We start from the raw sequence: 13,555 nt of genomic DNA, 5'->3' as shown, positions 1-13,555 counted from the left end.
AGGCCACTAACTTTAAGATTATTAGTTACCTGTTTCTCATTGTAAAATACTTGATCTAAATTACCCTGTACTTGGTTCCTCAGTTTCCTGATGTGAAGAGCCACCTATTAAACAGAGTATCATACTTCATTTGATTTGTACACCATACATCTAGATTCTAGTCTCCACAAATAGAGTATTACTCTTGTCATGTGCACCTCTAGTTTCCTGATTTGTGCTGACCCCACTGTTACCACCAGTGTTTAGGCAATTCCCACCAATGTTTCCTGCCTCTGGATGTTTAATAGCTCAAGCCAAACTGATTCAACCTAGCCATGCAACATTGTAACAGCCCCTTCAGTCTTCCCCTTCTGCACTGACCAGTAACCATCCATCTACACTATTTTATCTAAAATCCTATTGTACGTCTTGCATCCCAGAAAACTGCTCCCTCCCCAAAACAACTATCCTGCCATTAACTATACTAGGGGCCATTTACAGTGTCCAATTAATTCTCAAACTGTATGTTTAGAGAAAACTGGAGCAACCCAGGATGGCACACTCATTTAGAGGGAAAACATGCAAACTCCACACCGACAATACTGGAGGTTGTAATCCAGTCCGTGTCATGCAGCACAGAATAAGGCCCTTTGGCTCAAATGGTGCATGCCAAACAAGAGTCCCATTTGCCCAAGTGTGGCCCATATCGTTCTAAACCAGGGATCCGCAACATGGGGTCCACAAACCTCTCAGATAATGGTAAGACTCCATGGCATAAAAAAATGTTGGGAACCCCTGCTATAAACCTTTCCTATCCATGTAACACAGACAAAATGGTGGAGGAACTCAACAGGTCAGGCAGTGTCCGTAGAGAGATGTAAACAGTCAACTTCTTAAATGTTGTTAATGTGCCTGCCTCAACCACTTCCTCTGTCAGTTCATTACGTTGCATAGAAATGGTTGAGGCAGGCATATTAACTTTTAAATGCAGTAACAAGGTTTAAAAGTTGACCACTCTCTGGGTGGAAAATATTGCCTTTCAGGTTGCTATTAAATCTCTGCCTGGTCACCTTAAGTTTATGGCCTCTAGTCCTTGATTCCCCAACCCTGGGGAAAAGACTGTACAGTCACCCTATTTATGCTCCTTGTAGGTTTACACACCTCCATAAGATCAGCCCCATCCTCCGAGATTCCAATGAAAAATTCGGTCCCTCAAGTTTGAGCAAAAACCTCATAAATCTACTCTGCACTCTTTCCTGTTTAATGTCATCTTTCCTATAGCAGGGGAGGTGGTGGAAGCAAATACAAGACCAATGCTTAGACAGGAGCATGAATGGCCAGGGAACACAGGAATACAGCGCTAATGCTGACAGATGGGATCGATTTAAATTGGTGTCATGGTTGGTATAGATGTGATGGGTGAAGGTCCGTGCTCCTGTACCGTGGTCTGTTTCTTATGAGGAAGATACATATTGCTCTATTTTCCCTTTCTGAGTACAGCAGGAACTCTGGTAACACCTCTTAATGACTGCTGTGCTAGGCTGGATACTAACAGTAACCTGGAGCACCGTTTGTTTGTAGGATCAACAAACACACCTGGGGTGAGGCGACATTGTGACGCTGGGGCCTGTAACCCCCGACTGGGCAACTTGGTGACAGCCAGACAGCTGAAGACCTCCTCCACCTGCGGTGTTGGCTCCGCTGAGCTCTTCTGCTCCTACCCGAACCGGGGTTGCAAAGCCGAGGCCGAATGTGGCAAGTGCCTCTTGGGCAGAAGCCCTCGTCATTCCCATCCACCTTCCGCCATGACCGACTCCTCGTTCCGCTTCCCCGCTACCTGGTGGCAGTCGGCCCAGGGCAGCCACAGGGAAACCATCCAGTTAGACCTAGAGACCCACTTCTACTTCACACACCTCATCATGATCTTCAAGTCCCCCAGGCCAGCTGCAATGGTCCTGGAGAGGTCGCAAGACTTCGGTTTGACTTGGAAACCATACAAGTATTTTGCCCAGAACTGTAATGACACCTTTGGACTGCCTGACGACGTCCATTGGCCTGGGGCAATTTGTACGTCCAGATATTCCAGTCCATTCCCTTGTACCCGAGGAGAGGTAAGAGCATTACCGTAATTATCTTTGATACAGTACCTGGGGCCTCTTCTGGTACAAGTTTATTACTGTCATGGACATACATATGCGGGTTGTAAATGCAATGAGAATTAGATTTTCTCAGCAGCAGCACAAGATGGGGACAAATTGATTGTCTGCTGTAAACAGCAATGACAGATTAGAAACCTCCATTGAATGTGTGCAGAGTGAGGACCAGGAGGAGAGCCGGTGCGGGATGTAGTCAGGGGTTCTGTCCATGATGGCAGAGGTATGTGTGTGGGTCCCCCTTCCACTCCATGACACATAACAAGATGCTGAATTACAATAACCAGGCATACAGTATCGTAGAGATTGATTTACTGGACTAGTAATGTAGAAACCCAGACACAATTTAGACAGTTCAAGTAACGATAGCTATGTTCCATCACTAAAGTGGGGACAATTAAATTATTTTAATGGATGATTTTGGGATTAAAAACCTAGTTTCAGCAATCATTATCATTCAGTATCAAGCCAGTGAAGGGAATCCCATTGAAACCTGTGGAATTCTGGAAGGCCCAGATAGAGTGGGTGAGGAGAGGATGCTTCCTATAGTGAGCGAGTCTAGACCAGAGAGCACAGCTTCAGAATACAAGGGTGTCTCTTTAGAACAGAGATGAGGAATTTTTTTAGCCAGAGGGTGGTGAAATACGGAATTCATTGCTACAGATGGCTGTAGAGGCCAAGTCATTGTGTATACTTAAAGCAGAGGTTGATATGTTCTGGATTAGTAAGCATACCATAGGTTATGGGGAGAAAGCAGGAGAATGGGGTTGAGAGGGATAGCAAGTCAACCATGATTGAATGGTAGAGAAGACTTGATGGGCTGAATGGCCTAATTCTGCTTCTTTGTCTTCAAAGGTTTCAAAGGTGCATTTAATGTCAGACAAATGTATACAATACACATCTTTCTCTTATGGTCAAATGGTCATTTTACTATAGGCAGTTGGGGTGCTGCTTGGTTCTGCAATCTTTGCTGTATCTAGAATTGCAAGACTTTCTGGATATCAACTGAATTGGTGGTAGGAAGCCACCTGCTGAGATGTTGAGACCTCGGGAGGAAATGGAGAAGAATCATCCACTCAATATTTCTGACTAGACGTGCTCGCGTTGCCCCAGCCTTGTTCAGCATCGTGAGCTGAGCCGCTCCTTTGTTGGGAATTGGGATATTCCCGGAGTCTCCCCCTTTTAGCTATTTAATTAGTCAGCACCATTCATGAATAGATGCTGTGGGTGTTTGAAATGTGCTGCCTGGGGGGTGGGGGGGTGAGGGGGACATTGTAGAGGCAGATACATTAGTGACATTTAAGAAACTCTTAGATAAGCACATGATTGATAGAGAATTGGAGGGCTACGTATGAGGGAGGGGTTAGGTTGATCTTAGAGTATGAGGTTGGCATAACATGAAGGGTCGGAAGGCCTGTATTGTTCTGTAATGTTCTATGAATAGTGGACAGGATGCCCAGCATCTTGGACTTTCGACTTGCTCCCCACTAAAGTCCAGACTGTGAGTGCAGAAGTTCATAGGCAGAAAACACTATCAATTCTGTGAAATTCTGAGTGAGAGGAGGATAGATACCGAAGTGCTAGCCTTCTTGCAATAGTAGTCAGGAAAACCCATCTGGCTCATTGCTATTCTTCAGGGAGGGATAGCTGTCTCCCTTACTCAATCTCACCTCTACGTGACTCCCAACCCATAGTATTGTGGTTGAAATAGTCCAGAAGACATCAGTTCAGGAGGACTTAGGATTGGGCCTCACCTGCCTGCCTCCAAAGCAATAAAAAATCCAGTTGATGAGTATTTACCTGAGAGGAAAGGTAACTTTATGAAATAGCACCACGGGATGTTTATGAAATGAATTGAATGCCTGGTGTACTGTGCTCATGATTTCCTTTCCCTACTTTAAAGAACTTTGAACCATTCACCAAGTTACTCCATGTCTTCCAGCATGAGATAGACAGTGGGCCCAAGAGCCCAGCTGACATGGAGATAATGGGACAGCAAACACAGAATACGTTGGCCATCCCTGTCAGATTTAAGTGTGGTGCCTGTAAATGAAAACCTGGTAGGAATGGGGAAGTGGAAGTTAATGAAACAGCAGAGTGAGAAGAGCTTCATTCTTCCTTGCAGTCATTAATACCAACCAACCTCTGCAACAGTTATAGAAGCAGGTCAGGCAGCATCTGCAGAGAGAGAAACAGAGTTAATGCTTCATGTTCAGTTTTCTTGATTTCCCCAGCAGTGATCTTCACATCCTGATCTTCTGGCAGTGATCCTGACATTCCAGTATCCTGGCAGTGATCCCCAACTCAAAACTTACTCCCTTCTGAAGACACTGCCCTCCTCACTCTCCACACCAATCTAAACCAACAGTCAAAGGGGGTGCTGCTGTGGTGTGACAGACTGATCTCTACCTTGCCGAGGCTAAGTGGCAACTCTCAGACTCCTCTTCTTACTCGCCCCTAGAAAAGGACTCCATTCCGGACCATCAGAAAATTGTCTCCAAACACCATAGCTAACCTTCCCAACTCTGGAGAATTCCCATCCGCTGCCACCAAACCCATAGTTCCCTTACTTTGCACTGCTCGCTTCTACTTCTGCCCAAAATCCACAACCCTAACTGTCCAGGTAGGACGTTGCCTCTGCCTGCTCCTACCCCACTGAACTTGTGTCTGCATACCTCGATTCCATTCTATCCACCTTGGTCCCTTCCTACCAATATCCACAGTACTTCACGTGCTCTCAATCTCCAAGGCAATTTTCAATTTCCTGGCCCTGACTACCTCATTTTCACTATGAATGTCCAGGGCCTATACTCTTCCATCCCCCATGAATAAGGCCAAAAAGCTCTCTGCTTCTTTCTCAACAACAGACCCTTACAGTTCCCCACCATACCACACTCCTCTGTCTGGTAGAACTGATCCTTCCCCTCAACAATTTCTCCTTTGGCTCCACCCACTTTCTCCAAACTCATAAACACCCACGTGGGCCGAGCTATGCCTGTCTTTTCACTGGCTACGTAGAAAAGTCCATGTTCCAAGCCTTCCCTGGCAATGCTCCTCAACTCTTCCTGCAATTCCATCAACATTGCCTCCCACTTTCACCCTACCCTTAAATTTACTTGTTCCATTTCTCCCATCTCTTTCCCTTTACTCAATCTCACTATCTCCATCCCAGGAGACAAACTGCCAACCAACATGTTATAAACCTACCAATTCCCATGGTTATCTTTACTATAACTCTTCCCACCCAGTCTCCTGTAAAAATGCTATTCCCTATTCCCAGTTCCATTTTCTTCATCACAACTGTTCCCAGGATGAAACTTTCCTTTCCAGGACATCAGGGATGTCCTCCTTCTTCAAAGAACAGTTTCCCTTTCTTCACCATTTATGCTGCCTCACCCACATTTCCTCCATTTTCTGGATGTCCATGCTCACCCAATATTCCTGCAGCTTTAACAGGGATAGAGATCCACTTGTCCTCACCAACATGTACCATATTCACGGGATCCCACCACCAAACACATCCTTGCTCTATGCCTCACTCTCCACCTTCCCTAGGGATTGTTCCTCCATGATTCCCTTGTCCATTCATCTCTCCCCACTAATCTCCCTCCCGGCACTTATCCCTACAAGTGACAGAAATGCAATAACCATCTCCCATCTGCTCCCTTATCTGCATTGAGTCCTTAGCCCTTAGGGGTAAGGAAACACGTCAACTGCTAACCTGCTGGAATCCAGCAATCCCATTGTGGCCGCCTATACATTGGTGAGATCCGACTGAAATTGGGGAACAACTTTGACAAGCACCTTTGCTCCATCCACCAAAAGTGGAATTTCCCAGTGGCCAACCACTTTAATTCCTATCCCCATTCGTGGTCTGACATGTTAGTCCATGGCCGGCTCTTTTGCCATGAAGAAGGTGGAGGATCAACACCTCATATTCTGTCTAAGTAGACTCCATCCTAATGGCATGAATATCTATTTCCTCTGCCAGTAAACATTTCGTCCCCTTTCCTTTACATCTATTCCCAGCTCTGGCCTCTTCCCTCTCCTCACCTGCCTATCACCTCCCTCAGAGACCCTCCTTCTCCCTCTCTCCTCACCTACCTATCACCTCCCCAGTGACCCTCCTTCTTCCCTCTCCTCACCTGCCTATCACCTCCCTCAGAGACCCTCCTTCTCCCTCTCTCCTCACCTACCTATCACCTCCCCAGTGACCCTCCTTCTTCCCTCTCCTCACCTACCTATCACCTCCCCAGTGACCCTCCTTCTTCCCTCTCCTCACCTACCTATCACCTCCCCAGTGACCCTCCTTCTTCCCTCTCCTCACCTACCTATCACCTCCCCAGTGACCCTCCTTCTCCCTCTCTCCTCACCTGCCTATCACCTCCCTCAGAGACCCTCCTTCTCCCTCTCTCCTCACCTACCTATCACCTCCCCAGTGACCCTCCTTCTTCCCTCTCCTCACCTACCTATCACCTCCCCAGTGACCCTCCTTCTTCCCTCTCCTCACCTACTTATCACCTCCCCAGTGACCCTCCTTCTTCCCTCTCCTCACCTACCTATCACCTCCCCAGTGACCCTCCTTCTCCCTCTCTCCTCACCTGCCTATCACCTCCCTCAGAGACCCTCCTTCTCCCTCTCTCCTCACCTACCTATCACCTCCCCAGTGACCCTCCTTCTTCCCTCTCCTCACCTATCTATCACCTCCCCAGTGACCCTCCTTCTTCCCTCTCCTCACCTACCTATCACCTCCCCAGTAACCCTCCTTCTTCCCTCTCCTCACCTACCTATCACCTCCCCAGTGACCCTCCTTCTTCCCTCTCCTCACCTACCTATCACCTCCCCAGTGACCCTCCTTCTTCCCTCTCCTCACCTACCTATCACCTCCCCAGTGACCCTCCTTCTCCCTCTCTCCTCACCTGCCTATCACCTTCCTCAAATACCCTCCTTCTTCCCTCTCTCCTCACCTACCTATCACCTCACCAGTGACCCTCCTTCTTCCCTCTCTCCTCACCTACCTATCACCTCACTCAGAGACCCTCCTTCTTCCCTCTCTCCTCACCTGCCTATCACCTCCCTCAGTGACCCTCCTTCTTCCCTCTCTCCTCACCTACCTATCACCTCCCCAGTGACCCTCCTTCTTCTCCCTCCTCGCCTACCTATCACCTCCCCAGCGACCCTCCTTCTTCCCTCTCTCCTCACCTACCTCACCTCCCCAATGACCCTCCTTCTTCTCCCTCCTCGCCTACCTATCACCTCCCCAGTGACCCTCCTTCTTCCCTCTCTCCTCACCTACCTATCACCTCCCCAATGACCCTCCTTCTTCTCCCTCCTCGCCTACCTATCACCTCCCCAGCGACCCTCCTTCTTCCCTCTCTCCGCACCCTCCTATTACCTCCACCTTCTTCCCACAGTAAACTGAACTGTCCAGTCTCAGACTTCCCACAGTAACCTGAACTGTCCAGACTCAGTCTTCCCACAGTAACCTGAACTGTCCAGACTCAGTCTTCCCACAATAACCTGAACTGTCCAGACTCAGTCTTCCCACAGTAACCTGAACTGTCCAGTCTCAGTCTTCCCACAGTAACCTGAACTGTCCAGTCTCAGTCTTCCCACAGTAACCTGAACTGTCCAATCTCAGTCTTCCCACAGTAACCTGAACTGTCCAGTCTCAGTCTTCACACAGAAACCTGAACTGTGCAGTCTCACTCTTCCCACAGTAACCTGAACTCTCCAGTCTCAGTCTTCCAACAGTAACCTGAACTGTCCAGTCTCAGTCTTCCGACAGTAACCTGAACTGTCCAGTCTCAGTCTTCCCACACTAACCTGAACTGTGCAGTCTCACTCTTCCTGCAGTAACCTGAACTGTCGAGACAGTCTTCCCACAGTGACCTGAACTATCCAGTCTTACTACAAAATCCTGAACTGTCCAGTCTCAGTCTTCCCACAGTAACCTGAACTCTCCAGTCTCAGTCTTCCCACAGGAAGCGGAACTGTCCAGTCTCAGTCTTCCCACAATAACCTGAACTGTCCAGTGTCAGTCTTCCCACGGTAACCTGAACTGTCCAGTCTCAGTCTTCCTACAGTAAGCAGAACAGACCAGTCTCAGTCTTCCCACAGTAACCTGAACTGTCCAGTCTCAGTCTTCCCACAGTAACCTGAACCATCCAGTCTCAGTCTTCCTACAGTAAGCAGAACAGACCAGTCTCAGTCTTCCCACAGTAACCTGAACTGTCCAATCTCAGTCTTCCCACAGTAACCTGAACTGTCCAATCTCAGTCTTCCCACAGTAACCTGAACTGTCCAGACTCAGTCTTCCCACAGTGACCTGAACTGTCCAGTCTCAGTCTTCACACAGTGACCTGAACTGTCCAGACTCAGTCTTCCCACAGTAACCTGAACTGTCCAGTCTCAGTCTTCCAACAGTAACCTGAACTGTGCAGTCTCACTCTTCCCACAGTAACCTGAACTGTCCAGTCTCAGTCTTCCCACAGTAACCTGAACTGTCAAGTCTCAGTCTTCCCACAGTAACCTGAACTATCCAGTCTTCCCTCAGGAACCTGAACTCTCCAGTCTCAGTCTTCCAACAGTAACCTGAACTGTCCAGTCTCAGTCTTCCCACAGTGACCTGAACTATCCAGTCTTACTACAGAATCCTGAACTGTCCAGTCCCAGTCTTCCCACAGTAACCGGAACTGTCCAGTCTCAGTCTTCCCAGGGTAACCTGAACTGTCCAGTCCCAGTCTTCCCACAGTAACCGGAACTGTCCAGTCTCAGTCTTCCCAGGGTAACCTGAACTGTCCAGTCTCAGTCTTCCCACAGTAACCAGAACTGTCCAGTCTCAGTCTTCCCACAGGAACCTGAACTGTCCAGTCTCAGTCTTCCAACAGTAACCTGAACTGTCCAGTCTCAGTCTTCCCACAATAACCTGAACTGTCCACTCAGTCTTAACACAGTAATCTGAACTGTCCAATCTCAGTCTTTCCACAGTAACCTGAACTGTCCTGACTTCCCACAGTAACCTGAACTGTCCAGTCTCAGTCGTCCCACAGTAACCTGAACTGTCCTGACTTCCCACAGTAACCTGAACTGTGCAGTCTCACTCTTCCCACAGTAACCTGAACTCTCCAGTCTCAGTCTTACCACAGTAATCTGAACTGTCCAATCTCAGTCTTCCCACAGTAACCTGAACTGTCCAGACTCAGTCTTCCCACAGTAACCTGAACTGTCCAGACTCAGTCTTCCCACAGTGACCTGAACTGTCCAGTCTCAGTCTTCACACAGTAATCTGAACTGTCCAATCTCAGTCTTCCCACAGTAACCTGAACTGTCCAGACTCAGTCTTCCCACAGTGACCTGAACTGTCCGGACTCAGTCTTCCCACAGTGACCTGAACTGTCCAGTCTCAGTCTTCACACAGTAACCTGAACTGTCCAATCTCAGTCTTCCCACAGAAACCTGAACTGTGCAGTCTCACTCTTCCCACAGTAACCTGAACTCTCCAGTCTCAGTCTTACCACAGTAATCTGAACTGTCCAATCTCAGTCTTCCCACAGTAACCTGAACTGTCCAGACTCAGTCTTCCCACAGTGACCTGAACTGTCCAGTCTCAGTCTTCACACAGTAACCTGAACTGTCCAGTCTCAGTCTTCCAACAGTAACCTGAACTGTCCAGTCTCAGTCTTCCCACAGTAACCTGAACTGTCCAGTCTCAGTCTTCCCACAGTAACCTGAACTGTCCAGTCTCAGTCTTCACACAGTAACCTGAACTGTCCAGTCTCAGTCTTCCCACAGTAACCTGAACTGTCAAGTCTCAGTCTTCCCACAGTAACCTGAACTATCCAGTCTTCCCTCAGGAACCTGAACTCTCCAGTCTCAGTCTTCCAACAGTAACCTGAACTGTCCAGTCTCAGTCTTCCCACAGTGACCTGAACTATCCAGTCTTACTACAGAATCCTGAACTGTCCAGTCCCAGTCTTCCCACAGTAACCGGAACTGTCCAGTCTCAGTCTTCCCTCAGTAACCTGAACTGTCCAGTCTCAGTCTTCCCAGGGTAACCTGAACTGTGCAGTCTCAGTCTTCCCACAGTAACCTGAACTGTCCAGTCTCAGTCTTCCCATAGTAACCTGAACTGTCCAGTCTTCCCACAGTAACCTGAACTCTCCAGTCTCAGTCTTCCCACAGGAACCTGAACTGTCCAGTCTCAGTCTTCCAACAGTAACCTGAACTGTCCAGTCTCAGTCTTCCCACAATAACCTGAACTGTCCACTCAGTCTTAACACAGTAATCTGAACTGTCCAATCTCAGTCTTTCCACAGTAACCTGAACTGTCCAGACTCAGTCTTCCCACAGCAATCTGAACTGTCCAATCTCAGTCTTCCCACAGTAGCCTGAACTGTCCAATCTCAGTATTCCCACAGTACCCTGAACTGTTCAATCTCAGTCTTCCCACAGAAACCTGAACTGTGCAGTCTCACTCTTCCCACAGTAACCTGAACTCTCCAGTCTCAGTCTTCCCACAGTAACCTGAACTGTCCAGACTCAGTCTTCCCACAGCAATCTGAACTGTCCAATCTCAGTCTTCCCACAGTAGCCTGAACTGTCCAATCTCAGTATTCCCACAGTATCCTGAACTGTTCAATCTCAGTCTTCCCACAGTAACCTGAACTGTCCAATCTCAGTCTTCCCACAGAAACCTGAACTGTGCAGTCTCACTCTTCCCACAGTAACCTGAACTCTCCAGTCTCAGTCTTCCCACAGTAACCTGAACTGTCCAGTCTCAGTCTTCCCACACTAACCTGAACTGTGCAGTCTCACTCTTCCTGCAGTAACCTGAACTGTCGAGACAGTCTTCCCACAGTGACCTGAACTATCCAGTCTTACTACAAAATCCTGAACTGTCCAGTCTCAGTCTTCCCACAGTAACCTGAACTCTCCAGTCTCAGTCTTCCCACAGGAAGCGGAACTGTCCAGTCTCAGTCTTCCCACAATAACCTGAACTGTCCAGTCTCAGTCTTCCCACAGTAACCTGTAGTGTCCAGTCTCAGTCTTCCTACAGTAAGCAGAACAGTCCAGTCTCAGTCTTCCCACAGTAACCTGAACTGTCCAGTCTCAGTCTTCCTACAGTAAGCAGAACAGTCCAGTCTCAGTCTTCCCACAGTAACCTGAACTGTCCAGTCTCAGTCTTCCCACAGTAACCTGAACTGTCCACTCAGTCTTACCACAGTAATCTGAACTGTCCAATCTCAGTCTTCCCACAGTAACCTGAACTGTCCAGACTCAGTCTTCCCACAGTGACCTGAACTGTCCAGTCTCAGTCTTCACACAGTAACCTGAACTGTCCAGTCTCAGTCTTCCAACAGTAACCTGAACTGTGCAGTCTCACTCTTCCCACAGTAACCTGAACTGTCCAGACTCAGTCTTCCCACAGTGACCTGAACTGTCCAGTCTCAGTCTTCACACAGTAACCTGAACTGTCCAGTCTCAGTCTTCCAACAGTAACCTGAACTGTCAAGTCTCAGTCTTCCCACAGTAACCTGAACTATCCAGTCTTCCCTCAGGAACCTGAACTCTCCAGTCTCAGTCTTCCAACAGTAACCTGAACTGTGCAGTCTCAGTCTTCCCACAGTAACCTGAACTGTACAGTCTCAGTCTTCCCATAGTAACCTGAACTGTCCAGTCTTCCCACAGTAACCTGAACTCTCCAGTCTCAGTCTTCCCACAGGAACCTGAACTGTCCAGTCTCAGTCTTCCAACAGTAACCTGAACTGTCCAGTCTCAGTCTTCCCACAGTAACCTGAACTGTCCACTCAGTCTTAACACAGTAATCTGAATTGTCCGATCTCAGTCTTTCCACAGTAACCTGAACTGTCCTGACTTCCCACAGTAACCTGAACTGTCCAGTCCCAGTTGTCCCACAGTAACCTGAACTGTCCTGACTTCCCACAGTAACCTGAACTGTCCAATCTCCGTCTTCCCACAGTAACCTGAACTGTCCAATCTCAGTCTTCCCACAGTAACCTGAACTGTCCAGTCTCAGTCTTCCCACAGGAAACTGAACTGTCCAGTCTCAGTCTTCCAACAGTAACCTGAACTGTCCAGTCTCAGTCTTCCCACAGTAACCTGAACTGTCCAGTCTCAGTCTTCCCACAGTAACCTGAACTGTCCAGTCTCAGTCTTCCCATAGTAACCTGAACTGTCCAATCTCAGTCTTTCCACAGTAACCTGAACTGTCCAGTGTCAGTCTTCCCAGAGTAACCTGAACTGTCCAGTCCCAGTTGTCCCACAGTAACCTGAACTGTCCTGACTTCCCACAGTAACCTGAACTGTCCAATCTCAGTCTTCCCACAGTAACCTGAACTGTCCAATCTCCGTCTTCCCACAGTAACCTGAACTGTCCAATCTCAGTCTTCCCACAGCAACCGGAACTGTCCAGCCTTCACACTGTAACCTGAACTGCCCAGTCTTCCCACAGTAATCTGAACTATGCAGTCTTCCCACAGAAAGCTAAACTGCCCTGTCTCAGTATTCCCACAGTGACCTGAACTGTCCAGGCTTCCCACAGAAAGCTGAACTGCCTAGTCTCAGTCTTCCCACAGTAACCTGATCTGTCCAGTCTCAGACTTCCCACAATAATCTGAACTGTCAATTCTCAGAATTCGCGCAGTAACCTGAGCTGTCCAGTCTCAGTCTTCCCACAGTAACCTGAACTGTCCAGTCTCAGTCTTCCCACAGTAGCCTGAACTGTCCAATCTCAGTCTTCCCACAGTACCCTGAACTGTCCAATCTCAGTCTTCCCACAGTAACCTCAACTGTCCAGTCCCCGTCTTCCCACAATAACCTGAACTGTCCAGTCTCAGTCTTCCCACAGGAACCTGAACTGTCCAGTCTCAGTCTTCCCACAGTAACCTGAACTGTCCAGTCTCAGTCTTCCCACAATAACCTGAACTGTCCAGTGTCAGTCTTCCCAGAGTAACCTGAACTGTCCAGTCCCAGTTGTCCCACAGTAACCTGAACTGTCCTGACTTCCCACAGTAACCTGAACTGTCCAATCTCAGTCTTCCCACAGAAACCTGAACTGTCCAGTCTCAGTCTTCCCACAGGAAACTGAACTGTCCAGTCTCAGTCTTCCAACAGTAACCTGAACTGTCCAATCTCAGTCTTCCCACAGAAACCTGAACTGTCCAGTCTCAGTCTTCCCACAGGAAACTGAACTGTCCAGTCTCAGTCTTCCAACAGTAACCTGAACTGTCCAGTCTCAGTATTCCCACAGTAACCTGAACTGTCCAGTCTCAGTCTTCCCATAGTAACCTGAACTGTCCAATCTCAGTCTTTCCACAGTAACCTAAACTGTCCAGTGTCAGTCTTCCCAGAGTAACCTGAACTGTCCAGTCCCAGTTGTCCCACAGTAATCTGAACTGTCC

The 13,555-nt window shown here is 48.3% G+C and overlaps 1 protein-coding gene across 2 annotated transcripts in view; it reads left to right on the top strand.

Annotated features, from left to right (window-relative positions):
- Positions 1 to 13,555, top strand: part of ntn4 (netrin 4) — a 212,357-nt gene that overhangs the window by 5,068 nt on the left and 193,734 nt on the right. For both annotated transcript variants that reach the window (XM_059987803.1, XM_059987804.1), the window contains exon 2: positions 1,561 to 2,090. In XM_059987803.1, the coding sequence (XP_059843786.1) occupies positions 1,561 to 2,090 (530 nt within the window). The remainder of the gene's footprint in view (positions 1 to 1,560; positions 2,091 to 13,555) is intronic.

The sequence above is a fragment of the Hypanus sabinus genome, chromosome 13 (genome assembly GCF_030144855.1).
Source record: "Hypanus sabinus isolate sHypSab1 chromosome 13, sHypSab1.hap1, whole genome shotgun sequence".
Lineage (NCBI taxonomy): Eukaryota > Metazoa > Chordata > Chondrichthyes > Myliobatiformes > Dasyatidae > Hypanus > Hypanus sabinus.
The sequence above is the reverse complement of the archived record's forward strand: the minus strand, read 5'-3'. Positions and strand labels throughout refer to the sequence as shown.